At 56.1% G+C, this 27,050-nt stretch overlaps 2 protein-coding genes and 1 pseudogene across 8 annotated transcripts; 2 read left to right on the top strand and 1 right to left on the bottom strand.

The window, feature by feature from the left end:
- The first annotated feature begins 855 nt into the window (after positions 1-855).
- On the top strand, positions 856-12,360 carry CHADL (chondroadherin like). Its single transcript, XM_036298784.1, has 6 exons — positions 856-1,923; positions 3,335-3,503; positions 4,264-5,961; positions 6,373-6,539; positions 7,173-7,359; positions 12,249-12,360. Exons 1-6 carry the CDS (start codon positions 1,916-1,918, stop codon positions 12,273-12,275), a joined length of 2,256 nt encoding a protein of 751 aa, XP_036154677.1. The 5' UTR covers positions 856-1,915; the 3' UTR covers positions 12,276-12,360.
- Positions 9,880-27,050, bottom strand: L3MBTL2 (L3MBTL histone methyl-lysine binding protein 2). 7 transcript variants are annotated; one of them, XM_036298786.1, is made up of 19 exons: positions 26,947-27,041; positions 24,892-25,000; positions 23,573-23,813; positions 21,857-21,990; positions 20,023-20,146; positions 19,409-19,486; positions 19,175-19,254; positions 17,487-17,604; positions 16,927-17,061; positions 16,596-16,684; positions 15,704-15,935; positions 15,195-15,271; positions 14,932-15,036; positions 14,440-14,587; positions 14,236-14,318; positions 13,731-13,965; positions 13,208-13,273; positions 12,323-12,439; positions 9,880-11,880 (listed from the first exon to the last, which is right to left on the bottom strand). In XM_036298786.1, the coding sequence occupies exons 3-19, from the start codon at positions 23,790-23,792 to the stop codon at positions 11,768-11,770; spliced, it is 2,154 nt and encodes a 717-aa protein (XP_036154679.1). In that variant the 5' UTR covers positions 23,793-23,813; positions 24,892-25,000; positions 26,947-27,041; the 3' UTR covers positions 9,880-11,767. The 7 variants fall into 7 exon arrangements, 6 of the variants coding, with proteins under 6 accessions (XP_036154679.1, XP_036154681.1, XP_036154678.1 ...); XM_036298788.1 differs by having other exon boundaries at positions 24,892-25,003; positions 26,947-26,963; XM_036298785.1 differs by lacking the exon at positions 24,892-25,000 and having other exon boundaries at positions 26,947-27,050.
- LOC118652169 lies at positions 20,742-20,899 on the top strand (annotated as a pseudogene).

Below are 27,050 nucleotides of genomic sequence, written 5' to 3'. Positions count from 1 at the left end.
TTATCAATGAAAGGGGCGCTAAACCCAGCATTCACAATAGGACTTAGTCTGGGAAAGGCAGGGGACAGACAGGGTGGGGTGGAAGCACCAAGCATTCAAAGTGACCCAAGTCCATCCACCTCAGAGCCATATTCTTCAAGTGGAAATAGAACACAGGAGAGCAGTGTTTTGGACACACAAAAAGCTTAAAATGGGGCCTTGGCCTGTGTGATGGGAAAATACCATGGAAGTGAAGACAAGGTGAGAGAGTGGAAAGACCTGGCAACATGGGGAGCATAAAACAAGGACTCGTGTTGAGAATATACCGCCACTGTTGTGGAGTCCTTACAGAGGGGATGCTGGAAGGCCATATGAAAATGAACACATTAAAAAACAGCATCACAGGTGAGTCTCACAGACTAAACGTTGAGTGAAGAAAGCTGGACATAAAGGGTGTGCACCGTGTTTCCGTTGATAGGGGATTTGCTGAGTGAAATAGCACAGGTTGTGTGTGATGGGGGTCTATTTCTGCTTAAACAAGAAACAAAAGCTTAGCTGGTGTTGCTCAGTGGTTGAGCATTGACTTATGAGCCACGAGGCCAGTCCACAATTCCCGGTCAGGGCACATGCCCAGGTTTTGGGCTTGATTCCCAGTAGGGGGCGTGCAGGAGGCAGCCGATGGATGATTCTCTCTCATCATTGATGTTTCTATCTCTCCCTCTCCCCCTCTCTCTGAAATCAGTAAAAATAAAACGGGCCCTAGCTGGTTTTGCTCAGTGGATAGAGCGTCGGCCTGTGGACTGACGGGTCCTCGGTTCAATTCCTGTCAAGGGTACATGCCTGGGTTGGGGGCTCGACCCCCAGTCGGGACATGCAGGAGACAGCCGATCAATGATTCTCATCATTGATGTTTCTATCTCTCTTTCCCCTTCTCCCTCTCTGAAATCAATTTTAAAAAATATGTTTAAAAGTTAAGTCAATTAAAATAATGAAAAGTGCAATTTCATGTTTGCTATGGTCTGGATGAACTATTTCATTTAAAAATGCAACTGTGTGCTCAATGGTTAGAGCGTTAGCCCTCAAACCAAAGGGTTGCAAGTTTGATTCCCAGCTATCTTTCTCTTTCCTTCTCCCCCTACCTTCCACTCTCTCGAAAATTCAATGGAAAAAATATTCAAGTGAGATTAACCTAAATAAATACATAAAAACACATGTTTCCAAGAAGGTAATTATTTGTATATTTTTTGCAACACTGTAGCAAAAACTTGGAAGTAAGAAATTAATGGGTAAGTAAAGTTGATACATTTATACCAGGAAATACTATACAGCTGTCAAAATGAATGAGTATGGCTAAGGATCAATTTGAATAGCTTACAATAATCTGATACTGAGTGGAAAGAAACATTGCAGAAGCTGTATGCATGGCATTAAACGATGTGGTAATGTTTCATCACAAACGGGACAGAGAGTTAGCCATTCTTAAGCACCTACTATGTGCCAGGTGCCTAATTCAATGCCCACAGGAATCCGCTGAGCTAGTTACTAATTATGGTTTCTCCTCACAGAGTAGGAAACAGGCTCCGTGAGGCACAGCCCCACACAGGACCCCACAGGGGAGGCCCCTCAGCCCCTCCAGGCCCCTCCCTGCCGGGCCGTCCTGAGACTTGGCTGCCCAGGCCCGGCCCTCAGGCCTGGGCCAGAATCCTGAGCTGGCGCTGGGCAGGAGGCCGTGTAACTCCAGCCGCAGCTCCCGCCCCTGCCCGCCCCTCCTTCACCTCAGCCTCTGCTGAGCTGCCCACAATGCCTCCCATTCAGCCCTGTCCCCGCTGCCAGGCCTGCAGGCGGGGAGGGGGCTCCTGCCAGCATCCAGACAGGGACAGACGCAGCCTTTCCCTTGTGCTGCTGCTCTTCCAGGCTGGACTGCCCGTGAGACGGCATGGAGGGGTGAGTCTTCGGGCCCCGGGAGTCGGGGTGGGGGGGCAGTAGAGAAGCTGAGCGGCTGCAGGCAAGCCCTCCCCTCACCCAGCCCACCCCGCCCCTCTCCCGGCCTCTGGGATCTGCCTGGGCAGAGACTCCAAGGGTCGCCTCGAAATGGGTTCCAAGGAGGCAGGGAGGGGGCTTGTCCCTCAGGGATCTGTCCCCTCCTCCAGGCCCCCCTCCCTGGTCCACCCTGAGCCTCAGCCTCGCCACAGACTAGGGGATGCCACCAGCCCCAAGGCCAGGGCTGAGCCCTGAGACCCCAAAGAGAGTGAAAAACAGTTGGTGACAAAGCAGTGAGTGGAAATGGGGGAGGCCCAGGGTGGAACGGAGTCCAGGGATCAGGACAGGCTGCTAGGGGCCCTGACAGAGCTGTAAACAGAAGGAAGAGCCGATGCGATAGGTGTTGCAGGTGAGGAGGGAGCCCTGGGCTTAGGGTGGGGGAGCCACACGCTGAACCTCAAGTGTTTGAGCAGATTCCCACTGGAACCAGGAGCTGGACTTCCCATCACAGGCAGCTGGGAGGTGCTGAGGGCTTTCAGCGGGGCTGTCAGGGCCCGTCTGTACTTTGGAAAGGTCCTTTGGGGGTGAGCGGAGCGTTGCGGAGGCAGGAGACACACTGTGGCAGCGACTGTCCCCAGGAAGCAATAGGCAGTGGCTGACGTTGTGATATGAAGAGGTCCCAGTGGGTGATGGAGGAGTGGGGGTGGAAGTGGAGGGACAGACCGGGGACAGACAGGTAAGTGGATAGACCTTGCCCAAAGCTCAGCCCTAATCCCAGACCCTCAGTTTCCCTTCCCGGTCCTGGCCAGCTAATGACACTAAAATGAGAGGACAACAGGGAATAAATAGGAGAGGAGAGGGCTGAGCCTGTCAGGTGGCTCTGACCAGCCATTAAGGCTCCTCAAGGCTCTCGGACCCCATAATTCCTGGTCCCCCAAATCTTACCCCACAACCTGGGCTGGACCTAAGCCCTCCCCTCTGGCTGGCAGCCTGTCTTCTTGAGGTGAGTGTCATTATGCTCCCTGCCACCACGGGGGCTGCTTCTCCCTACACCTCCCACCTCGGCTGGGAGGTCCAGGCCTCCCTGGACTGGGAGCCTCCCTACAGCTGCACAGACTGAACCCAGAGGCGTTCTAGGATTTAGCAAGGCCTTGGTGCCCACAGGGCTGACAGCCAAAGGCAGGTGCCAGGTCACCTCTCTGAGCCTCAGTTTCCTCCAGCATAAAGCAAGGCTAACAACAGAACCTCTGCTGCGTGGGGGAGGGGGGGGGGAATGACACCTTCCCTGGGGCCAAAGGACCAGAGCCTGGGCTCCGTGAGTGGACAATGTGGGACCCTGGCCCCTGTGAACACGGGCTCTCCCTCTCTCCCCCAGTCCCCAAAGCATCTCCTCGGTCCTGCTGCTGTTTCTGCTGCTGCCCCTGGGCCCAACTGGGCACACAGCCGCCCAGCGCTGCCCACAGACCTGTGTCTGTGACAACTCCAGGCGGCATGTGGCCTGCCGGCACCAGAACCTCACTGAGGTGCCCAACGCCATCCCTGAGGTCAGCAGGGTGAGGGGGTGGGGGAGGATGGCAGGAGGACTCTGGCTGGCATGAGAGGACCTGCCTCTGCCTGGCTGGGAGGAGACCTTGGAAAGTCACTTTTCCTTTCTGAGCCTCAGTCTTCACATCTGTAAAATGGGAATGATAATAAGCAACAACAAGAAGACAAGCTATTTAAAATCCTCTGTGATTGGCATAAGTAGTTGACCTAAAAATACTGAATTAATTACAGACCCTGTGGCAGAGAACAGGAGATATACTGGAGGAAGATATGGTGTCTGCTCTAGAGACACAAGAACTAGTGGGGACAAAAGTAAATGGGCATGCCCAGCCGGTGTGGCTCAGTGGTTGAGTGTCGACCTATGAACCAGGAGGTCACGGTTCGATTCCTGGTCAAGGCACATGCCTGGGTTGCAGGCTCGATTCCCAGTGTGGGCTGTGCAGTAGGCAGCCAATCGATAATTCTCATCATTGATGTCTCTCTCTCTCTCTCTCTCTCTCTCTCTCTCTCTCTCGCCCTTCCTCTCTGAAATCAATAAAAATATTTTTAAAAAAGAAATAAAAGTACACAGGCAGTGATAATTCAATGCAAAAAGTGCCAGAGCTGGGGAGGCCCAGGTGGCTGGGGAGGAAGGCTCCCTGGAGGAGGTGTCAGGGAGCAGGAGGAGAATGAGAGAGAGGTGAGGGGGAGGAGACGTGTCCAGGGGCACAGGTCGCACTCCTCCTTGTGGTGCTCAGTCTCCTCTCCCCTCCCCCTCAGCTGACCCAGCGGCTGGACCTCCAGGGCAACCTGCTGAAGGTGCTGGGCCCAGCCGCCTTCCAGGACCTGCCTTACCTGACCCACCTGGACCTGCGGCACTGCCAGGTGGAGCTGGTGGCCGAGGGTGCCTTCCGCGGCCTGGGCCGCCTGCTCTTCCTCAACCTGGCCTCCAACCGCCTGCGCGCGCTGCCCCAGGAGGCGCTGGACGGGCTGGGCTCCCTGCGGCGGCTGGAGCTGGAGGGGAACCTGCTGGAGGAGCTGCGGCCGGGGACGTTCGGGGCGCTGGGCGCACTGGTCACCCTCAACCTGGCGCACAACGCCCTCGTCTACCTGCCCGCCATGGCCTTCCAGGGGCTGCTGCGCACCCGCGGGCTGCGGCTGGCCCACAACGCGCTCAGCGTGCTGGCCCCCGAGGCGCTGGCCGGCCTGCCCGCCCTGCGCAGGCTCAGCCTGCACCACAACGAGCTGCAGGCCCTGCCCGGCGCGGCTCTGTCCCAGGCCCGCGGCCTGGCGCGCCTGGAGCTGGGCCACAACCCCTTCACCTACGCGGGCGAGGAGGACGGGCTGGCCCTGCCCGGCCTGCGGGAGCTGGTGCTGGACCACGGCGCCCTGCAGGCCCTGGACGCCCGGGCCTTCGCCCACTGCCCGCGCCTGCACACCCTGGACCTCCGCGGGAACCAGCTGGACACGCTGCCGCCGCTGCAGGGCCCGGGGCAGCTGCGCCGGCTGAGGCTGCAGGGGAACCCGCTGTGGTGCGGCTGCCAGGCCCGGCCGCTGCTCGAGTGGCTGGCGCGGGCGCGCGTGCACTCCGATGGCGCGTGCCAAGGCCCCCGGCGCCTGCGGGGCGAGGCCCTGGACGCCCTGCGGCCCGCGGACCTGCGCTGCCCCGGGGACCCGGCCGAGGACCCGGCCGAGGATGAGGAGCCGGCGGCCGCGCGGCCCCGCGCCCCTCCGGGCCCCGCGGAGGAGGACGGCGCGGCCCAGCCCTGCCCGCGCGCCTGCGTGTGCGCCTCCGCGTCCCGGCACAGCGGCTGCGAGGGCCGAGGCCTGCAGGCCGTGCCCCGCGGCTTCCCCGGCGACACCCAGCTCCTGGACCTGCGGCGGAACCGCTTCCCGGCGGTGCCCCGCGCGGCCTTCCCGGGCCTGGGCCAGCTGGTGTCGCTGCACCTGCAGCACTGCGGCATCGCGGCGCTGGAGGCGGGCGCCCTGGCCGGGCTGGGCAGCCTGCTCTACCTCTACCTCTCCGACAACCAGCTCTCCGGCCTGGGCGCCGCCGCCCTGGAAGGGGCCCCGCGCCTGGGCTACCTGTACCTGGAGCGCAACCGCTTCCTGCAGGTGCCGGGGGCCGCCCTGCGCGCCCTGCCGCGCCTCTTCTCCCTGCACCTGCAGGACAACGCGGTGGAGCGCCTGGCGCCCGGGGACCTGGCGGGCGCGCCGGCCTTGCGCTGGCTCTACCTGAGCGGGAACCGCCTCTCCCAGGTGTCCCCCGGCGCCCTGGGCCCCGCTCCGGAGCTGGAGAAGCTGCACCTCGACAGGAACCAGCTGCGAGAGGTGCCCACGGGGGCCCTGGAGGGGCTGCCTGCCCTCCTGGAGCTGCAGCTCTCGGGGAACCCGCTCAGGGCCCTGCGGGATGGCGCCTTCCGGCCTGTGGGCCGGTCGCTGCAGCACCTCTTCCTGAACAGCAGTGGCCTGGAGCAGGTGGGCGCGGGGGGTGGGGGTGGGGGGGGTGACGGGGGCAGCTTGGTCCTATGTAGGGAACATTCACTCAACAAACACTGCCAGCCCGGCAGGGCACTGCTGGGGCTCCGAGGAGGGAGGAGGCGGGGACTCAGGGTCCCCTACTGTTGTGCACTGTGAGGCAGGGTGGAGCCTCAGGGGCTTTGCCGCGATGGGGGTGGGGGTGGCTCAGGCAAAGCAAAAAGCACCGTGACCGGGTCCAGGTGACTTGCAAAGGGCAAGCGCTTTGGCGTCAGAGGCACCTACGTTTCCACCCAGGCGCTGCCTCCTGCCTGGCCACCTGAGGGTCCCCACTGCCTTGTGCTAGGGGAGCACGGGCCTCCCTCCCTGGCCGGATAGGAGCTCACCCCAGGGCCTGGCTCTTCCTTGCAGGTTTCTCCCGGGGCCTTCTCAGGCCTGGGGCCCAGGCTGCAGAGCCTCCACCTGCAGAAGAACCAGCTGCAGGTCCTGCCCGCCCTGCCGGGGCTCAGCCAGCTGGAGCTGGTTGACCTCAGTGGCAATCCCTTCCGCTGTGACTGCCAGCTGCTCCCACTTCACAGGTGAGCACCTCCACTTGGACCCCCAGCGGGACCCGCCAGCTGCTCTCAGTCCAGTCCCCACTGGCTCTCCAGGGCCCCGTGTCTGCCCGGCTGAGCAGCTTTCGGGGAGCGGGGTCCTTCCAGGGTACAGCTTGGGGTGGCTTCTCTGAGCCTCGAGTCCCTCAGCCATAGAGTGGGAATGAGATCTGCCCAGCCCAGCGGGGCCGGACCTCATCAATATTCGTGGGCACTTCACATAATTACATGAGAAAGCAACAATTACCTGGATTCCTGCCTGTCTGGCCATCTGATTTGGGCCACACAACCCTCTTCTGTAAGGGGCTGATAGTAATCGTGTCCACCTCATGGCGGCGGCTTGTTAGCAGTTACATTGAATTAGTTACAATCTAGTGTATAGATTGGTGTGAGCCATTACAGCCCTGCGTAAGTGTTTATCACCACGACTGCCCTCTTGTTGCAGAGAAGGGATGTGAAGTTGGAAGTGACTTGCTCAGGGTCACATAATTGGTGAGCGGCCGAACCAGGATTCTCTGGAGTCAGTTCTCAGGCACGAGGCCCCACTGCCCCAAATTCCCGAGGCCCTCGCCTCAGGAAAGCTCAGCACCGTGGGTTCCCCGAACTCTTTCTCCTCAGGTGGCTCACTGGGCTGAACCTGCACGTGGGGGCCACCTGTGCCGCCCCGCCCAGTGCCCGCGGCCAGAGGGTGAAGGCTGCAGTTGCTGCCTTTGAAGCCTGCCCGAGCTGGGCTTCCAGGAAGGCCAAGCGGATGCCCAGTGCCCGGAGAACCCGCGTGAAGGGAAGTCGGCAGGGAGCAGACAAGGTTGGCAGGTGGGGGGAGGCCGTGGGGGGTGGGGCAGGTTCCCGAGCTCCCGGGCAGCAGGGCTCTGACTTCTCTTGGTCTCAGTTTCATGTGGTTCTAGATCTGGGCAAGGACCCATTGCCTCCATTCAGGAATGCCCATGCCCGCCTCCTCACCTCCTCTACCTCTGGGCTGGGCCTGGGGTGGGCCAGTCGGACTCGCTGCTTCACGTGATTTCATCCTGTTGGGACAGTGGCCTTTCCGCTAGGCCACAGCACACTGGACCGATGTGTTCGTGAAATCAATCCCACTGTCACTGAAAGGCTGGATCCCTGTTGACTCAGCCATTTCCCACTCTGACCTCGAGGGCCTGGCTGTTCCTGGGGCGGGCAGGCCAGCAGTGCCGATGCCCCCTGCTGCTCGGCCACCAGCTGGACTCCACTCTGCGGCAGTCCGTCAGCCCCTGGGCACAGTGTTCACCATCCTGACAAATGCATTCACACCTGAAAGATCAGCTGTAGCCAGATCTCAGCACATCAGAGGAGAGTGAGCGAGATGCGGGCGCCTCTCTCCAGGTGGGGCCCGTGCTGGGTGGTGAGGGCACTGGGGGCGGGAGGGTCTATAGGGGAGCAGCCAGTCCTCAGAGGGAAATGAGAATAGAACAAGGAGGCACTGGGAGGGAGAGGACCCGCATCGGAAGATTTGGGGTGCCTGGGGACCGTCAGATGATGGAGCAGTTCCCTGGGGCTGCAGAACCACGTACCACAAACGGTATGTTTATCACCTCACTGCTCCAGAGATCACAAGTCTGAACCACGGCATGGCCATGGCCATGCTCCCTCTGACGCTCTGGGGGGGTCCTTCCCGCTCCTTCCAGCTTCTGGGGGCCCCAGATGCTCCTTGCCTGTGGCAGCACAGCTCCAACTTCTGTTATCTCCTTGTCTTCACATCATCTCGCGACATCCTGTGCCCCCTTCTTATAAGAACACAGACCTATTGGGTTAGGGTCCACCCTAATGACCTCATTTGACCTTGATTACCTCTGTGAAGTTTCTATTTCTAAATAAGGTCTCATTCTGAGGTATTTCTCTGGAGGACATAATGCAACCCCTAACAGTGTTCCTTGTGGGGGTAGAAAGGAACCCCTCATAGGACCCTAAGCTGAAGGTGAGCAGTTCTGCCGTAGAAGCAAGGCCTGGAAGAGTGGTTACAGCGGCAGCAGAGGCCAGCTGACACTTGTGTGCATGGACTTAAGCCAGGCTCGTGCTGACGAACGGCACGGGGCTCTCCCGGTGCCAGCCCGGAGCTCCTGGAGCACACCTGCCGGCCCCAGCTCCAGGCCAGGGCTTTAGCTCAAAGGAACCCCCCCCCCCCCCACACACACACACACAGAGTACGGTGGTGCGGCAGGAATGGGGATACCTCAGACCATGCCCTCCAGCCACCCTTCCTGAGATGCAGATATCCCACCAAAGGCCAGCCTGGAGTCTGGAGTTCTGGGCTTGTTTTTATTTTGTTGAAAGTGGCAGTTTTCTCCCAGGAACACAAAGGAATTGAAGGATAAGGGTCCTGAGCTGTGGCAGGATGCTCTGTGTCGGGATGCTGACCTTGCCTCTCCTTGGAGCCTCACCTCTAGCTTGGGGCCCAGCACATGGAAGATGCTTAGTGTTGAGGGAATGAAGTGCAGCAGCAAAATGGCTGATCAGCCAGCGTTTAATCCCGCTGCTGTCATTTAAGTAGTAAATTTAAGCAACCAAGTTACTAGACCTTCAGGAGCCTTTCCTGTCTGTAAAATGAAGGCATGTTCCTTGCAGGCCCCTATGGAGATGAAGCTGTAAATGTGTATAAACCAGGGCTGGCATGTGAAGTTTTCATAAACGGCCGTCCCCTTGCTTCTCAGTCCCTTGGGCAGAGAAGGTCTGGACTAGATGGCAGGAAAGTGTGAGGTGCATTTGGACTTGACGAATCGGCACCGGGAACCGCGGCATGTCCAGCAGAAGCAGGGACTCAGAAGGGCCTTCAGGAGGTTCCCAGCCAGCAGCCTCACTGAGACCATCCGGGAGCTGAGACACAGGGTCATTCTGTGCCCTGGGGAAGAATGCCCAGAGGTCAACTCTTGCACCTGCGACACATCAAACTGACCTTTAGGCCCCATCCATACCCTTTCATGTCGTACACACTCATTGTACCAGGCCCATGCAGAGGGCACGAGGGACAAGGCACAGGCTAGGCCAGTGATGGCGAAACTTTTGAGCTCGGCGTGTCAGCATTTTGAAAAACCCTAACTTAACTCTGGTGCCGTGTCACATATAGACATTTTTTGATATTTGCAACCATAGTAAAACAAAGAGTTATATTTTTGATATTTATTTTATATATTTAAATGCCATTTAAAAAAAAAATCAACCAAAAAAATGAGTTCGCTGTGTCATAGGTTCGCCATCACTGGCGCTCGGCCTTGGGGGAACTCAGGGTCTGGGGGAGGGGAATGGCAGAAGTAAGGGCACTATGTGTGGTTGCTATGGAGACAGGTGCTCAGGAGACAGGTGCCATTTATTCTTTATTGCTTCTTCACATGTGAACTCACCTCGCAATTGTTACTATGAGGCGGTATATCAGAATACACGCTGCTGTAAGGAACAAAGATCAGACAAACTGGACTTCAGCAAGTAAGGGATTTCATTATCTCACTGTCTGGGGAGGCCAGTCCAGGGCCTGAGTGGCAGCTAAACTTGTCCTTCAGCTCCGCCGTCAGAATCCACCGTCAGGAGCTTTTGTGCCCACGGCACCTATAGGCGTCACTTCTTCATTCAAGAACTAAAGGCCAAAGTGTCATACGATTCCAGTTTCCCCAGAAGCCACAGGAACACCTGGGCCATCTTCGTCCCTGGGGGTGAATGCCAAGGCCTGTCACACCCAGGTCTGTCCCTGCTTTTGGCCTTCGCTATTTGCAAATCTAGTCGCTTTTTGGAGAAATCAGGCTGCACCAACAAGCTTTCTGGGGCTCGTTTCTGCACCGTGTGGGGCTGCCTAATGCCTTCAGAAAAGGAGAGCAGACCACGTTCTCTCCACTGACTGGAAATTGGCTCCCCTTGGGCTGATCACCCATCCCTGGGATGACACCACATAGCCAGGCCCTGAGCAAGCAGACAGCACCCCGTGTGTCAAACACAGGCCACAGCAGCCTGACTGACCAGCTCAGAGGCGGCAGCTGGACTCCGGGCCAGCACAGCTGTGCCTTAGAGGTGGACCCTGACAGTGCGGCTCCCTACCCACAGCAGAGGAAAGAAAAGGGCTGAGGCCTGCAGCTTCCGCCTTAGGTTCCAGAAAGGGGAGCGAATGAAGAGACAGGACTGATCAGAAAGGAGACAGTTTCAAAGGAGACTAATTTGGGCAAACAGGAGGTGAACTAGAATGTAATTTCCGAGAGGAGCAGGGAAACCCGTGTTAAGGAGTTAAGGGTTTGGACAGCAGAGGAGAGGGAACCAGGAAGTGTGTCCTGTTACCCCTGCTCCCTGCTTCCGGAGCTCCTGCACGGGCTCCTCCGCCAGAAGGGCTGACACTCCCCTCGCAGCCCTGTGCCTCTGACCCTGGTTCACAGAAGGGGAGTGACAAGGACAGGCCCCAGCCGGCCTCTGGAGCAGGTTCAGATCGAGGCTGGAGGTCGTCTCCCAATCAGGTGGGGCTCCCACACCTGCTGCTCCCCCAGGGGCACGGGCTGGCGTGGTCTTCCCCTCGCTAGGTCCCTGCAAACCCCCAGCCAGGGAGCACACCCCACCTCTGCCCTTTTAGAAATGGGAACTGATGCTCCTGCCAACATAGAACATAGGTCAAGGACGCCTCACAAGCCACTGAAACCCACATCCTGGTCACTGCTTCTCAGCTGCCCGACAGACATGGCTGTCCCTGCGGAGCTGAGAGCAAAGAGCACAGCCCAGGAGGCAAGACAGGCCACTTGGTAAAATGTTCAGACCATCACACCACTCACCCCAACCAGGCGAGGCCTCCCCCTCAAGAGCGGCTGCAGGCCTTTATCTATGTGCCGTGCTGGGCCGCACACACAGGCGCACGCACACTTCACTGTTTTGTCTTGCAGTGTGGCAAGCCCAGGCCACAGCCCCCAACCCCGGCGGCTGAGGGGTGTGGAGGGGGCGACTGGAAGGGAGAGCTTCAGGAACTGCAGCTGGAGAGGGAGCCACTCCGACCATGTGGGGACCCCAGGCAGCCCCAGTCACTAGGCCTTGCCAGAGGGCAGAGGTCACAAGGCAGGTCAAAGGAGACCCGGCTCATCCTTCAGTGCCGGGCCCTCAGCACCAGGCGGTATTTATGCAAAAAGGCTGAGTCTCCAAACTGAGGAGGGTGGAAGGGAGGTGGCGACAGAGGAGCCTGCGCTGGCCGCCCCGGTGGCCAGGCTGGCAGCAGGGGCGGCTCAGTCGTCTGCCTCCTGTTTGATGTTCTCAATGGAAACAGGCAGCTCTGGACTCAGGGCCTTGCCAGGCGTGGCCGCTTCCACATGCTCTTCCTTCACGCGCACAGCGATGACTAAAGAGGGAGGAAGTGGGGGTGGGGGGAGAGAGAGAGGCTGTGCATGTAACACTGGGAGGGTGGGGGCTCCGGATCTGGGGAAGGGATTTCACTCCCTAGATGGGGGTCTCAGGATGAGGTGCGGAGAAGGCCCAGGCCCCGTCATGCCCGCCAGGCTGGCTGTGCCAGAGACGCTGCACCTGCCCCTCTGCCGCCCACCCTGCCAAGCACGAGGTGGGCAGAGGTGGAAAGGCCAGGCTGAGCTGCTTGGCTCCGCTCAGATCTGGGGGTGGGTGTTTCGGAAGCTCTTCTGCCCAGTGGTCTGAGAAGGGCTGCTTGGTGCCCAGAAAATTCCCTTCAAAATTGACTGTACCCTTCTGTGCCAGGTGGGGAAGGAGAGGCGCGGCCCCTGAGCCCTGCCACAGGCCGCCCGGCCCGCCAGCCCGCCCTGGGCTCTTACTCTCATCGGGAGCAGCCCCCGCCGAGACCTTCTCTGTGGCCCGTGGGTCCTCATCCAGCAGGGGCTTCTTGGACCCCTGTCTCAGAGGCCGCGTCTTGGTCGGTGGCATTCTTTTCCCTTTGAATAAAATCGGAATTAAACCCAGCATTAGGGTCACATCCATGCGAGGCTTGAAGGTTGGATCTCATCCAGCGGCTGGGCAGCAGAGCAGAGGGGACGGTACCGATTTAGGGGAACTGGCCTGAACTGACCTCACCCCTCGGGCCCTGTGCCCGAGGCTCAGAGCCCTTCACAACCTTAATCTTGCTCCGCAGCCTCCCACTGCGGGCACCTCTTCTCTGGGTGGTGCCCGTCATGGAGGCTACCTCACCACCACCCTCCTCTACTCCCTGCCCCCTCCAACCGGCTGCCCCGAGCCAAGCCCCTGCTGGACTCAGGACCTGCTGAGAGTGGCGCCGCCAGGGGAAGTGACCCTGAAGCTGTGGCTGCCCTTGCTCCCATCCCTGAGGGGGCAGAGGGAAGACCGGCAGCCTGGGGAGCAGCTTCGTTTCCTCCAGCACCTCTGACTTCCACACCCAGCAGCTGAGCACAGCAGAGGGGCCGGTTCCTGTCATGGGCAGCATGGGGCCCCTCCCTCCCCTTCTTGCTCTCAAATACAACCTCCTGTCTTTTCCTGGCATCTGACCACTGCCAGGGACTAAAGGCTCCCTACTCTGCTCTGGGTCACTGAAGACAGGATGATGGCCCGTGGGGCCAAATGGGAAGGGAGGAGATGGAGGGACCGTCGTCATGACCTAAGTGACAACACCCAAGCTCTGCTCCCAGGGCCACAGGCCCTGCTGACCCAGGTCCCACACCAGCCCAGGCAGCTTTAGAGCCACTTACTTTTCTTCCCAAACTGCTTCTTTCTTTTCTTCGTGGCCTCTTTGGCCTTCAGAGGTGTGGTTGGCTCTGTTGTTGAAAGAAAAGGACAAGAGGTGAGGAGAGAGTTCTGAGAGGACACAGGGTAGAGGCACATCCCGAGACCCCTGCCCACCCCTCATAGCCTCCCTGACACTTGGGACACCCCAAGAAGGAAAGCCAAAGTTGGACATGAGAAAGGGGAAGGGGCTGGGGGAGGGACTGGAGAGCAGCTGTCCCTTCCCACCCTCGTCACCAGGGCTGCGCCGAGGGACCTGGGTAGTTTACCTGGGTGCATAAGGGCACGAGCATATGACAGAGTGGGCAAGATCAAGGAAGGAACTCTGCAGGCCAGAGGGAAAGGGAGACAGAGAAGTCAGGAGCAAGGGTGGGCCAGGAGACTTCTCGATCTCATGCCACAGAATGAGGTGGGCATGGGGCAGGGGGCGTGGTTGGAAGGAAGGAAAAATGAAAGTCAGGAGCCCCTTAGGGCTGCAAGAACCCAGACCTGTGGCCACAGGTGGCTGGAGCTGGTAGCCGGTGAGCTCGCACCAGCCGACGGGGTAGATGTCCGGGGACTCACAGTCCACCCACTGGTCATACTCGTTGTCCCAGCCATCAAAGTGGATGCTGAGGAGCCGATGTACCACCCGCTTCACCGTGGCCACGCAGATGAGCCGGGGCTCCATCAGGTCCACGGCTTCCAGCTTCATGCCCACCTTGAAGCCGTGGTTGGGGCAGTCCTGGGAGGAGGAAGAAGGCAGTGACCTAGCCAGCCAGCTCCCTGCCCCAGTGGTGAGTGCCTGCAGGGGACTCTGACCAATGGCCCCCCTGTACTTTGTGCCCAAGCACCAGTCCCTGTGGGAAAGGGACCGCTGGACTATTGGGGCGTGGTGCCTGTGTCAGAGCGGGGCCCTCTCCCTGGAAGTGGCTGATCTCAGCAGCAGATACTCGCTGACAGTGGGCAGGGCCAATCCGAGGTCACCCAAGTGCCCAGTCCTCAGTCTCCTCACCATGTTAAAGAGTCTCGATGGAGCTGCTTTTGACTTGGTCTTCTCCAAGTAGGTGTCCCAGTTGAAAGTGCGTGTGTCGTAGCCTGAGGAGCAGAAGGAGATGTGGAGGGAGGAGGGGGAGGGGGAGGAGGAGGGGGAGTGGGAGGAGTCGAGGAGGGAGCACCAGCCAAAGGGGCACCTGTAGCCTGGTCAGGCCAGTCTTACCTTTTGGGAGTGTGAGCTCAATGTCATTCTTTTGGCAGAAGGTGGCTGGGAAGATGGCGTGGGAGGAGGCGTGGTAACAGAACCAGTCCGAGCCGTCGGTGGAGGGCCCCCCATCCACACAGATCATTAGGTAGCCATCCAGGAGAACCTGGGGGTGGTCGAGAGGGGTACCCAGAGAACATAGTATCATGAGCTGTACCCCATCCCAGGGCAAGGTGGCTGTGGTGGGACATGAGGCCATGGCTCCCCTGAGCTGCTGCTCCAGCTACGGCACTCTGAAGCCTATGCTTGAGATTACTGACCCTCCTCACTGGACAATAATCCATGCCCACAGGGCCCATGTCTGTCTTGGTGCCACTGTGTTCTCAGTGGGGAGCTCACGGAACTTAGGGCTCCAGGAGCAGGCAGCCGGAATGTGTGGACATGGAGTGAGGGCTCTGCACCAGCTCCCTCCCCTGAGCCGTCTGGAGGTTGAGGCAGCCACAGGCTCACCTTGCAGATGGTTGCCACGCAGATGTTTCCCAGATTCAGGGGGTCGATGGCCTCCAGCTTCATCCCCTCCTCAAACCAACCGCCTTCTGTGTAGACAGCGCGAACCTTAAAGGAATGGGACAGCTGGGGCACCTGGGACAGCCCAAGTGCAGGGAGCAGGTCTCTCCTGCCAGAGGCCTGGGAAGGGAACAGGGAGGGCCAGGGTCCTAAGGCCTGGATTGGACCCAAGATCAAGGGGAAAGGGCCGAAGAGCTGTGCCTCACCTTCTTGAACAGGTAAGGAACAGCATCACAGTAGATTTTCCGGAAGGTGGGATGATGGGCCATGTCGCTGCGCCTCTCTTTTGGGGAGATGGCAGAGGGAGTGAGGGAGAGAAGGGAGTTGAAGGCTGCTAACAGGGCCATCACTACACTCCCCAGAAACGCAGGTGCTGCCCTGCAGATGCTGTGATCTGTGTCTCAGCCCCCACCCGCCTGGACTAGAAGACAAGAGCGTCAGGCATGCTCTATGGGAACTATTAGCCCAAGACCCATTCTCCTCCCAGGTGACAGGGGGAAGATGGGGCCTGTGGTCTCTAGTTCCAAATCAGTTTTACCACCTGCAAACTGAGTGACCTTGGTCAAGTCACTCAACCTCTCTGGGCCTCAGTATTGCCAACTGCAGGGTGGAGATGAGCACCCATACCACAGGGCGTTGTTGTGGGGTACAGAGGTGCTCCCACCCAGCCTTGGGGTGGCAGAGCTGGGGTCAGGCTGCCTGGGGCTCTGCTAACCTGACAGCTTGATGCCGTGGCCGACACGCCGTGACCAACCCACTGGATGGATCAGGGGGCTCCACATATGGCACCAGAAGTCGTCGTCACTGTCGCCATCCTCGTACAGGAGTCGTAGGCGACCCCCAATCACCGTGTCCACCACGGCCATGCGGGTCCGAGACACCTGGGACTTGTCCACCACCTCCAGCCGCATGCCCTGCCGGAAGGGGTACTTCATGCTCTCCACCATCTGCAACATCAGAACACAGGCCTGCTGTGGGCACGGCCTGCCACCACCTTCGTACAAGCAACCAGAGGACAGGGAAGTGGGGTGGAGCCGCCCGAACGCTGAGTCAGGAAGTGAGCCCTCCTGTTCCCCGATTCCACCCTGGCCTCCACGTCCTGAGGATGACACTGAGAAGGCACGCAGCTCACAACGCGCACACCAGAGTGCCAGTAAGTCAACCTGCAGGGAATTACAAAGCCCTTCACAGACTAAGGAAGCAGGTGCCCAGAGGGTCAGGTGACCTGCCCAGAGTCACACAGTCATTACTGCCAGAGCTGAGCCTTGAACCTGATCCCAGTATCCAGCCTTGTGCTCCTTCCGGGACCTGTGTTCTGACTCACAGGTGTCCCACACCCCCTCTCCTGCCTGCCTCCTGCTGGTGGCACACACAAGCCTCCTGAGCAGTCACCTTTGCTTCCATCCATCCAATTCCAGCTCTGGCCTCACCGGGCCGCGACTCTGAATGGCTTTTGTAGCACCTTAGTAACAATGCCTGCCCCCATGGAGCCACTACGGACTGTTAAACAAGGGTCTTAGGAAGAACCAACAAGCAGCAGGAAGTACATCAAATAGGGGGCGCAGAAAGGAGACCACTTAGGAGACCCAAAGGGCTCAGTGCCAGACCTTGATATGAAAATCCACGGGAAGCGTCCGGGAGCCCACCAACCGCTTCATGAGGTAGCCCTTCCAGTCGGTGAATTTGGCGTGGATGGCTGCGAGACAGAAGATTCCTGGTTATACGCTGACAACACTTCCACGGACAGGGGGCGCCAGAGCCACCCCAGGAGATGGACGACTTATTTCTGCCTTTCGGTCCGCAATCACCTCATCCTATACAATCAGGCTCTAAACCTGGAGCTGCCACGAGGCCTCTGGGACAGAGGAGGCAAGTGGGTTCTGTTCTGCCTAACCGAAGGGCTCTCGGAAACCAGCACACGGAACCCTCACAACTCACTCCGGGGCGGCACCAGGATCTTGCTGTTGATGGCGCACCAGCCGATGGGGTGGACATCCACGGTGCCCAGGTTGCACCAGAAGTCGTGGCTGCCATCATTTTCAAAGCCCTCGTACCGAAGCAGTACTCGGTACCCTGGAGAGGACACGAGCCGCAGTGAGGGAGGGCGCGACGGGGAAAGGTGTGTTCCTAGGCCTTCCTCCTTCCGAAGCCTAACCCAGACTTTCAGCTGCCACCTCCAAGAACTCCTTGCAGACACTGTGGTCTCTGCTGTCCATCGAGTCATGGCCAAAACAAACCCATGCCACTTACTTGGAAAGCAGTGCGGCATAATGGGGAGAATTAATTTTCTATAGCTTGAGTATCCGTGGAATAAACCTTAAAAAAATGGGAGTTTCCAAACTCACCCAGCTCGGTGGTCCCCTCTAAGGCAGGCGAGGTAGGGCTGCCAGGGTGCCAGCAACCCCAGCAGGTGGGGTTTTGTTGCCCACAGCACTGCCCACCCATCTACAGATGCCCCTCTCCAGACCCTGCTCCTCTTTGGCCAGAGGAACACCCACCTGCGGCCTGGATGACAGAGGCGATCCAGTACACCCGGCTGGGGAGCACAGCGTCACTGTTGAGCACCTCCACCTTCATCCCCTTCATCACATCCTCCCACTGGTCATAGAGTGGGACCTGGGTGGGGACGAGAGAACCCAAAGGAAACAGTGAAGTCACTGCCTGGGCTGGCAGAGAAGAGCGCTGGCCCCATGGCTTCCCAACTGATTGTGTCTTTCGCCTTTCGCATCAGACACTGGATGAGGAAAACAGGCACAGGACGAGGGGGGAAGAGGTGAGCAAGGTGTCTGCTGCCCTTGAAGAGCAGTCAGGGAATGGAGATGGGGGTGGCAGGGTGACGTCAGAGATCAGTCAGGCAGCCCCGAGTACTAGTCGGTACAGGACCAGCCCCTGCTGTAGCACCTTGAGCACATCACACCTGTGCCAGCCTGCATGCCACCCTACACGACACATTACAGCTGCTAGTGCTTACCACGTGCCAAACCCTGTTCTTGGCACAAATATCACCTCCTTAATCGTCACTCAAGCCTGGGCAGTAAGGATCATGACCCAGGGCGCTCACAGAGCCGCCCAGCACACACCACTCCGGCGTGTTCTTTCCCCGCCCCTCCAGCTGGTCCTCTCTCCGCCCGGACAAGTGCCCCGACAGCAGGGGCTGCTTTTTGGGTGCCTTCCCACCGACCAACCCTCACTTTGCTGCCATGGCACCTCATCTCCTTCGGGGAAACTCACCTCTTCTGCATCCCAGCCTGCTTAAGCCAATCGGGGTATCCTGCCCCATGTCCCTGGCCACAGAGACTGGGTTCATCATAGACCCAGAATGCTACCAGGCACACAGGGGCGGGCTTTTCCCAGAGCACATGAACCGGACATGTTAAATGCAAGTGTGCCGTTAACTCCCCTGCAGCGAAGGTGCCGGCGCCAGGAGTGCTAGAGAATTCAGGGCAACTAGGAGAGGCCACCTGCACCAGCCATTCAGAGGAGTCGAAGGTCAGCTCTTCACTGTTCAGGGCACCCTGCAGAGTTCAGCAGCAGCTCAGAAAGGAGAGGCCAGGGGGCGGGTTTACTCTGGTGAGAGGCCTCCACCTACATTTCCTGGTGTTTTGGAAATTGGCTTGAAAGACAAAAGAGTGCTGCTCTAGGCCTCCCTCCTAGCCTGCAACCACCGCCTACAGTCAGTGCCTCCACTCCACGCCCAGCCCCCAGGGCCTCACCCGGCTGGTGTTTCTCAATGATAGGGCCAGGGAGCCGCCTGCAGAAGGGGCTCCAGGAGGCATCCACATCCGCCTCCCAGGGACCAAGGGGCCCAGGGTAGTTCAGAAGCACCAAGCTTTCAATGGGAAACATGGACAATGGGAAGAAAGGAGAACAGGAGTTCAAATCTGGTGCTCAGACATAAGCTAGCACCAAGTTCCATTATGTAAATAACAAGTTCCCCTCAGAGGGGCAGTGCAGTGCTAGAAGCCCTCAGTGAGGGTCCGAGGGAAGACTTGCAAAGAAGTGAACAGAAAGGTAAACGAGTAACAAAGCTGGACTTCGACCACCAGGACCCTGCTTCACCACCACTGTTCTCTCGCGGTGCCAATGCAGCGTCCAGCCTGGAACCGTGTTTGCGAGGCAGTGAGGTGAGGTGGGTGGTGAGCCCCGGGTTCCCTGCTCCCTCTCCCCTCCCCGCCAGGGCACTCACGTGCTTGAAACAGCTGACAGGAGCAGCCTTGTAGCTGTGATCCTTCAGGAACTTCCCCCAGTCGAACCCCAAGACCAGCGCTGCAGACAAAGGAGTTGAAGAGAGTGGAGTCCGGAGCTCAGGCAGCAGCCACCCCAGGCAGCTGGCCCCTGAGGAGCCTGGAGAGGCAGGTCCCTTTCCCACCACAGCAGCGTCTCAGTCCCAAGTGCATGGCGAGGCCACCTGTCCCCGTACCTGCCCGAGTGGCCATCAGGACCTTCTCCAAAGGCTGCCAGACTCTCAGGAGTAAACAATCAGAAGGAAATGTCTGGCCTTTCTTCCCCCAAAGGAAAATGAAATTCAAAGACCCTTGAGTTTAAATTCCTCAGACCTCCCCTGACCTGTCATTGGCTACAGCAGGCAACCCTCACGCCTATGGAGCTCAATTTCTGTCAGAAACTCAGACCACTCAGAGCAGAGTTGCTTTGTGCCTGTATTTAACTTGCTCAGAAATTACTCCGCATTCAAAGTTCCCTTTCTTATTGAACCACCCCTCCCAACTAGACCTGGTTTTCCACCGCCCAGGGAGACAGAAAGCATAGAGCTAACATCATTGCAAAACAATAGAGGCTAATTCATGGCTTTTGAATGATCAGTGGGGGTCCTGCCATTTAGGGTGTCTGAAGGGATTTTCTGCAGTCATTTCCACAATAGCTACCAGGTGAGGAAGATGCAACCCACAGTAAGACTGGGTCAGGGCTCTTTCTAGCAGACCATCTTTTCTCCTCACTCCCAGAGTGGGCCACCCAGTCCTGGCCCCCCAGACCGATGCCCAGCAGCTCCCTGAGCACAGTCCTCTGCCCGCTTACCGTCTTGCCCTGTTGGTGTCCCATCTGCTAGCTGTCCTGTCCCTTGGGAGTGGAGAAAGGCTCCAATTTTGGCAGACCAGGCTGCTTTATGCAGGACTTTGGCTTTCTTGGTAGGTGGTTTTCCCTGCAGGGCAGAGAGGATGTGTGGAGAATATTGGCTAAGAATCTAGCTCTGGACTTAGACTGCTTAGGTTTAAATCTTAACATGGGTCAGTTCCTAGTAAGCTCTCGGGGCTCCAGTTTCTTCATTTGTAAATCAAGGTGATGCTAATAACAATAAGGGTTGCAAGGATGGGAGAAGGGCTTAACTCTTGTTCACTGGGGAGGCACTGGGGACAGATGGCTGAGCAGTAAGGCAGAGAGGGACACCTGTTCCATCTTTCAAACTTTTGCTTCCTCCAGCAACCTTTTCCTAGTGGCTTGAACTCTCAGCCATTACTTGCTCCTGCACTTCTACAGATTTATGGCAGAGAATGGGCTTCAGGGGATCTGTGAAAGGAACCGGGAGACATTTTGTATATACATGGAGGTTTCGCTTCCATCAGGTGCTCAGAGTCCTCCCCTAAAGCTGATGGACGCTGATCCATTCTGTAATTTGTAACCTAGCACTGCTCAGAGGCCCAGAGAATTTGCTAGAGATCAGTGTAGTAGAAATGTGGGTTTAGAACCCACACAAACCTGGGGTCAAATCCTGGCTCAATTTTACTTGTGTGCCTTTCATTGCTTCTCGGCCTTCTGGCTAAGATCAAGTGTATTTGTGTACCTTTCAGCAAGTTACTAAAAATTTTTGGCCCTTTAAAAGGACTTTTTAAAAATTATTTTTAGAGCTCACTGGTTACATTGAGAGTGCCAAACCCTTAGTAAGTACCTCCAAATTGCAGCCATTCGCAATATTACTAGCTCACGGAGGAAGGATTTTTCCATGCCTTGACTACAATCCACAAAATGAGGGCAACAACAGTAGTGGTCTCGTGAAGGTGAGCGAGTGTAGGAAGCACTGAGCAGAACTGGCTCCCTGACTCACTACACATCAGAGCAGGGGCCCAAGCCTGCCCGCACCGTAGGTTCACCTGAGGAGCTCTTTGAAGCCCCTGTGTCCAGGCCACACTTCATCCCAATTAAGTCCGGCTCTCTGGGAGCAAGACCCAAGCGTCAATATTTTTAAAACCTTCTAGGTGAGCTCAACATGCAGCCAAGTGTGAGAACAGGCGTTGTGGACGGCAGCCAGTCACCATAAACAACACGAGGCCAGCACCTGAGATTCGCTTCCAGCCTCGCTCTGCTGCCTCAGCCCAGAGCCACCCTAGTAAGTCATTCTTCCTCTGGACTTCAGCACACGTCCCAGTTAGCGTCCGGGTCAGACAGCACATCAGAATCTCTCCATGTCTGAAACTGCTATGAATGTCGGTAATTAACTGGAGATTGGTAAGACTTTCTGGCTGCCTATGACATGGAGTCAGAGATGAGGCATCAACCATCTAAACCCACTATGGCTGATGAGCCTGTGGCTGGCTCCCAGTTTCCTTTCAGAACATTTATAAAAGTGTGGTGCAAGGACCAAGGGCATTTTTGTTTAAAACTTACTGAACCTCCCCGGAGTGGGGAATGAAGTGAATGCAGCTCCAGGAACCTGCAAGTTAATAAGCCCCATAAATAGATTCCTCTGCCCTCTAAAGTTTGAGATCATAATAAATACCAGGTAATTTACATCCTCGGATGGATACAGGCAAGGTCCTCCCCAAGCTCTCTTGGCCCCTTGCCATCAGTTAGTTGGCTGTTCCTGTCTCAGTACCCTGGGCCCCAGGAAGGGTCCTCCCAAGTGACTGCCTCTCACCTGTAATCTAGCCAAGATACTGGCTTTCTTGGAGTTGGAGGAGTAGCTCCTGGAACAGGAGACGCTGCAGAACCTCTTGGTCTTGGAGAAGAAGGCTTCCCTTGTACCCACGATACCACACATCTCACAGACAGCTGGGAAGAGAACTTAGCACATGACTCACCTGATATGTCACCCCAAATCAAACAGAATGATAGGCCCTTCAAAACCTGGCACTGCATTAACCAGGTAAATCCTGAATCTACTTCACCTAAGATAAGCTGCTTGGCATCCCTTGGCTATGTGTCAATAGTGGGGGAAAATCCACGAAGAAACATGTGTTGGAAAGTTTGCAGAGGAAAAAAGTAGAAAAAAGTGCCCAAATCATTTAACTTCTGAGTCTATTTTTTTCTCATCTATAAAGAGACTGAACTAGATCAGTGTTTCAACCCCGGCTTCACATTAGAGTCACTTGGGGGCTCTTAAAAATGCCCAAGCCAGAGCTAGAGAACCCTGGGCTCGATGGTTTCTCTTGGGTCTTTCTATTCCTAAAGGTCTGAGATTCTAAGAGAACAACTAGAAGACAGAAGGGAGACAGACACACAAAGGCAGAGAGCACAGGATGAATAGAAAGGAAATAAGATTCAAGTGGCAGAGAGTCTTAGATAATTGTTCTGAAGAGTCTGGGCACCAAGGAACAGAGTGTCCTCAGAGACCGTCTAACCTGCCTCTCTTCAAAGGCAGTGACATGTGGAGACCCCGACATGGGTCCAGCAGCTGTCCAAGCATCACATCACTGAAGCCAACTGGCTTCCATATGCTCCATGGGGATTCTTATCTGCCCAACCACCTACTCCTCTTACCCAGGGGTCACTTTATTCTCTATTTTCCTCACTGTCACTTCCAAACCATAAGCTATTTCTTGTTGCTTCCTGGATAATAATCAGAACACTTTAGGTATCCTACCTTCTCAACATCCACGCTTAAAAATCCACCAGCTTCCCTCGCTGGTTTGGCTCAGTGGATAGAGCGTCAGCCTGTGGACTGAAGGATCCCAGGTTCGATCCTGGTCAAGGGCACATGCATGGGTTGTGGGCTCAGTCCTCAGGAGGCAGCCAATCAGTGATTCTCTCTCATCATTGATGTTTCTATCTATCTCTCCCTCTCCCTTCCTCTCTGAAATCAATAAAAATATATTTTAAAAAAATCCACCAGTTACCCTGGCTCAGTGGATAGAGCATTGGCCTGTGGACTAAAGGGTCCTGGGTTCGATTCTGGTCAAGGGCACATGCCCGGGTCGTGGGCTCGATCCCCAGTAGGGGGCATGCAGGAGGCAGCCGATCAATGATTCTCTTTCATCATTGATGTTTCTATCTCTCTTTCCCTTCTCTCTTCCTCTCTGAAATTAAAAAAAAATTTTTTTTTAAATACACCAGCTATTCACACAAATGTAAAAGCAGTGCCATGTTAATGACTAGCACCTAATATGTGCTGAATAAAATCAATTGTATGAAAGGAGTGAAATCACAATTTGAAATCAGACTGCACCAGCGGAAATGACCTTTGGGGATACTTGGGGTGCTTCTGTCTCTCTCACAGGTCCTTACACATCTGATCCCTCATACTTAAGACCAAACAGCCCTTTACACCTGACAATTCTGTCCGCATGGCCTATATCCCCCCTCTTCCGCCACAGCCTCCTGAAACCTCCCATCTTCAGGGACACTCTGAAGGCACCTGGCTCGGAACCACTGCCGTCCAAGGAGCGAGGAGTCCCAGGGCTGAGCAGATGCAGAGGGGAGGTGGGCAGCTCCCCTGCTTCCCTCTCTTCGTTTTCTGCTTCGCTGGACTCCTCTAGATAGGAGCTGCTCTCGCTGCCCGCACTGCTGTTGTAACCCCGGAAGCTGTCATAGCCACCAAAGAGCTCCAAGTCGTCATCTTCCTCTTCTTCCTCCATGGGTTCTGAAGAAGGAATCTCCTAGTGCAAGAAAGGAGGACACACAGCAGGCAGGAATCCTGGTTGGCTTCGTGTACAGGGAGGGCAGCTGCAGATCGCTAGCTGCTCCCTTTCCAGTTTTTGGTCAGTCAACATTTTTGGGCAAAATGGCAGGCAGAATCAAACACCCCTTTGGGAAGACCAGAATCGTTACTCTTGTTCATACACTTTGCAGGCACAATTCAACAGAATAGCTTAAAACAGAAAAAAACATGTTTTAGGAATTAAGCAAGCTCCTTCTGTGGATTTGTAAATGATGATATTTCACATGATTCAATAGAATACAATGATATGAAAATATCCTAAGTGACGTGCCTCATGAAGACTTTCTGGGAAAGAAATATACAGCCAGCCCTCCATATCAGTGGGTTCCACATTCCCGTAAAAAAACATCAATACAATGTTAGTGTTGCTGACATGTACCATATAGTTAGGCCTGTGGTCACATCTGTACTGAACATATGAAGACAATTTTCTTTTCATTATTCCTTAAGTGATACAGAATAACAACTGTTTACATAGCATTTATATTGTATTAGGTATTATAAGTAATCAGGAGATGATTTAAGGTATATGGGAGGATGTGCATAGGTTATTTGCAAATACTATGATATTTTATATAAGGGACTTGAGCATCTGAAGATTTTGGTGTCTATTGCACTTCACAGATGTTGCAATTTTCACAAACTGAAGGCAAGACTCTCCACCAGCAAAAAGATTACGACTGTCTTTGTTGCGGTGGTCTGGAACTGAACTCAGTAGAAATGTATTCTTCCCCCTTCGGCATATGTACATCAAAATCACCTCAAAAACAACTTAAGTCAGAGAAAAGTTAATTTGGGAGCCAGACTGCCATAAGAAGGATTTGGAAGGCAGAAGACACACTAGCTATAGCACAGTGGAATGGACCACAACTTGGGACTTAGCTCTGATCCTAACTAGCTGGGGCTCTGGGGCAAGGCATTTAACCTCTGGAACTCAATTTTCCTATCTACAAAATAAATAAAAAACTTGGCTCACAGGATGTGAGACGTAAATGAGATAGTGTATATGAATCTACCTGGCGTGTAGTAGAAAAGGTGTGAAGAATTTGGACTCTAGGTCAGGGCTCAAATACCATCTCTAGTTTTGTTGTTGCTGTTAATCCTCACCTGAGGATATTTTTTCCACTGCTTTTAGAGAGAGGGAGGGAGGGAGGGAGGGAGGGAGGGAGGGAGGGAGGGAGGGAGGGAGGGAGGGAGGAGAAAGAGAAACATCATTGAGAGAGAGACGCATCTATTGGTTGCCTTCCCCACACACCTCCACCGACCCGGGTGGGAGCGAGCAACCCTTCCGTGCGCAGTGTGATGCTCTAATCCAGTGGTTCGCAACCTTCTGGCCCTTTAAATACGGCTCCTCATGTTGTGACCCAACCATAACATTATTTTCGTTGCTACTTCATCACTGTCATGTTGCTACCGTTATGAATCGTCATGTAAATATCTGATATGCAGGATGGTCTTAGGCGGCCCCTGTGAAAGGATCTTTCGACCGCCAAAGGGGTCGCGACCCACAGGTTGAGAACCGCTGCACCGCTGAGTACAGTGGCCAGGGCCCATTGCTAGTTTTTACCAGCTGTATGCTCTGCAGTCAGTCAGTCTTTCAGTGTCTCAGTTTCCCCATCTGTAAATGAGCACAATACCACCTACTTCATAGGCTTTGGGGGAAGTAAGGAGTAATACATGTAAAGCACTGGAACAGTGACCTGCACATAGTAAGTATTCAATAAATATTGGCAATTTTTACTGGTTAAAAGCATGGCATTTCAAATCAGTTTGCCCAGGTTTGAATCCTGGCTCTGCCACTTTTGTGTGCTTTGCTGCAAGACAGTCACCCTTGCCGCTCTCTGTTTCTTCGCTAGTGCACGTGAGATAAAAGCAGGCCTCCTTCAGAAGACTGTTATGAAGAGATATGTAAAGCCGAGATCTGTTTCCAGGACTTAGTGACAGCTCTCAAAGTGTGAGCTATTATTCTTAAAAAAAAATATATATATATATATATATATATATATATATATTTCCAATTGATTTCAGAGAGAGGAAGGGAGAGGGGGGGGAGAGAGAAACATCAGTGATGAGAGAGAATCAACAACTGGCTGCCTCCTGCAGGCCTCCTACTGGGGGTGGAGCACGCAAGCCAGGCGTGTGCTCTGACCCGGAATCCAACCCCCGGAATCCAACCGTGACCCCCTGGTTCAAGGGCGATTCCACTTTATAGTTCCAACTACACATGCAAATGTGCTAGAAAGGAAACTGAATTCAAATACAGGGTGACAAGGCCCTGGCCGTGGAGGCTGTTAGCTGGGCGGCGTCCCAGGAGGTGGCCAGTTGGGATCTCCGTCGGGGCACCAGCCTGGGGTGCGGGGGTCGATCCCCAAATGCCCAGTAGGGGGCGCGCAGAAGGCAGCCGATGGATGTTTCTCTCCCTCTCCCTTCTGGTCTCCAAAAACAAAAACAAAAACAAAAACACACAAAACACAAGGCGACCGGAAGGCAATGATGAACGAGTGAGCGGGGCACAGGTCGGCAGAGCCGGGACCTAACAGGTGGAGTCTGGGCGCCGGCCGGGCGTAGCGCCGGCCTCCTCCGCCTCCCGGCGGCGTGAACTTCCTGGAGTCTCGCTACCGAAGCTGCAGCCAGTAGGACCATAAAAGCGAAACAGTAACCAGGACGGTGGTGCGTGTCCCGGGAGACGGCGCACGTGGGCAGCCTAGACACGGAATGCTTATTCTGCCTTCGTCTCCCGTCACGTCACCCGGGATGTGACAGGCCTCGCAAGCCCTAAAGAACGGGGCCGCGCGACAGGAGGGACGACGGGGATTCGGGAGCTCTCAGACCCCCCAACCCGGTTCCCCTTCCCGAGGCCAGGGAGGCGGTTCCTCCGGGACCTGCTCCCGGACGCCGACTCCAGCCACCTCGGACCAGAAGGCAGCACCGACCCCTCTGGCCCTGCTCAGCCTGTTTATCCATCCCCCCACCCAGCACCGCAAGGCGTCGCTGGAAGGCCCGCAGCAGCGTCCTTCGAGCTGGGCTCTCGGGGTTCCCTTTCCCTCCCGCCGAAGTCCTCTCCCACTCACCTCGACGCCGCGCGGCTTCTCCATGAGACCCAACAGTTCCCACAACCGTCACCAGGTGCAGGTAGCCATATTGGCCTCGCCGCTTTTCCCGAGTGCGCTCATTG

This window comes from Myotis myotis, unplaced genomic scaffold (assembly GCF_014108235.1).
Source record: "Myotis myotis isolate mMyoMyo1 unplaced genomic scaffold, mMyoMyo1.p scaffold_m19_p_3, whole genome shotgun sequence".
NCBI classification, from domain to species: Eukaryota; Metazoa; Chordata; class Mammalia; order Chiroptera; family Vespertilionidae; genus Myotis; species Myotis myotis.
This window is presented reverse-complemented; position numbering and strand designations above follow the sequence as displayed.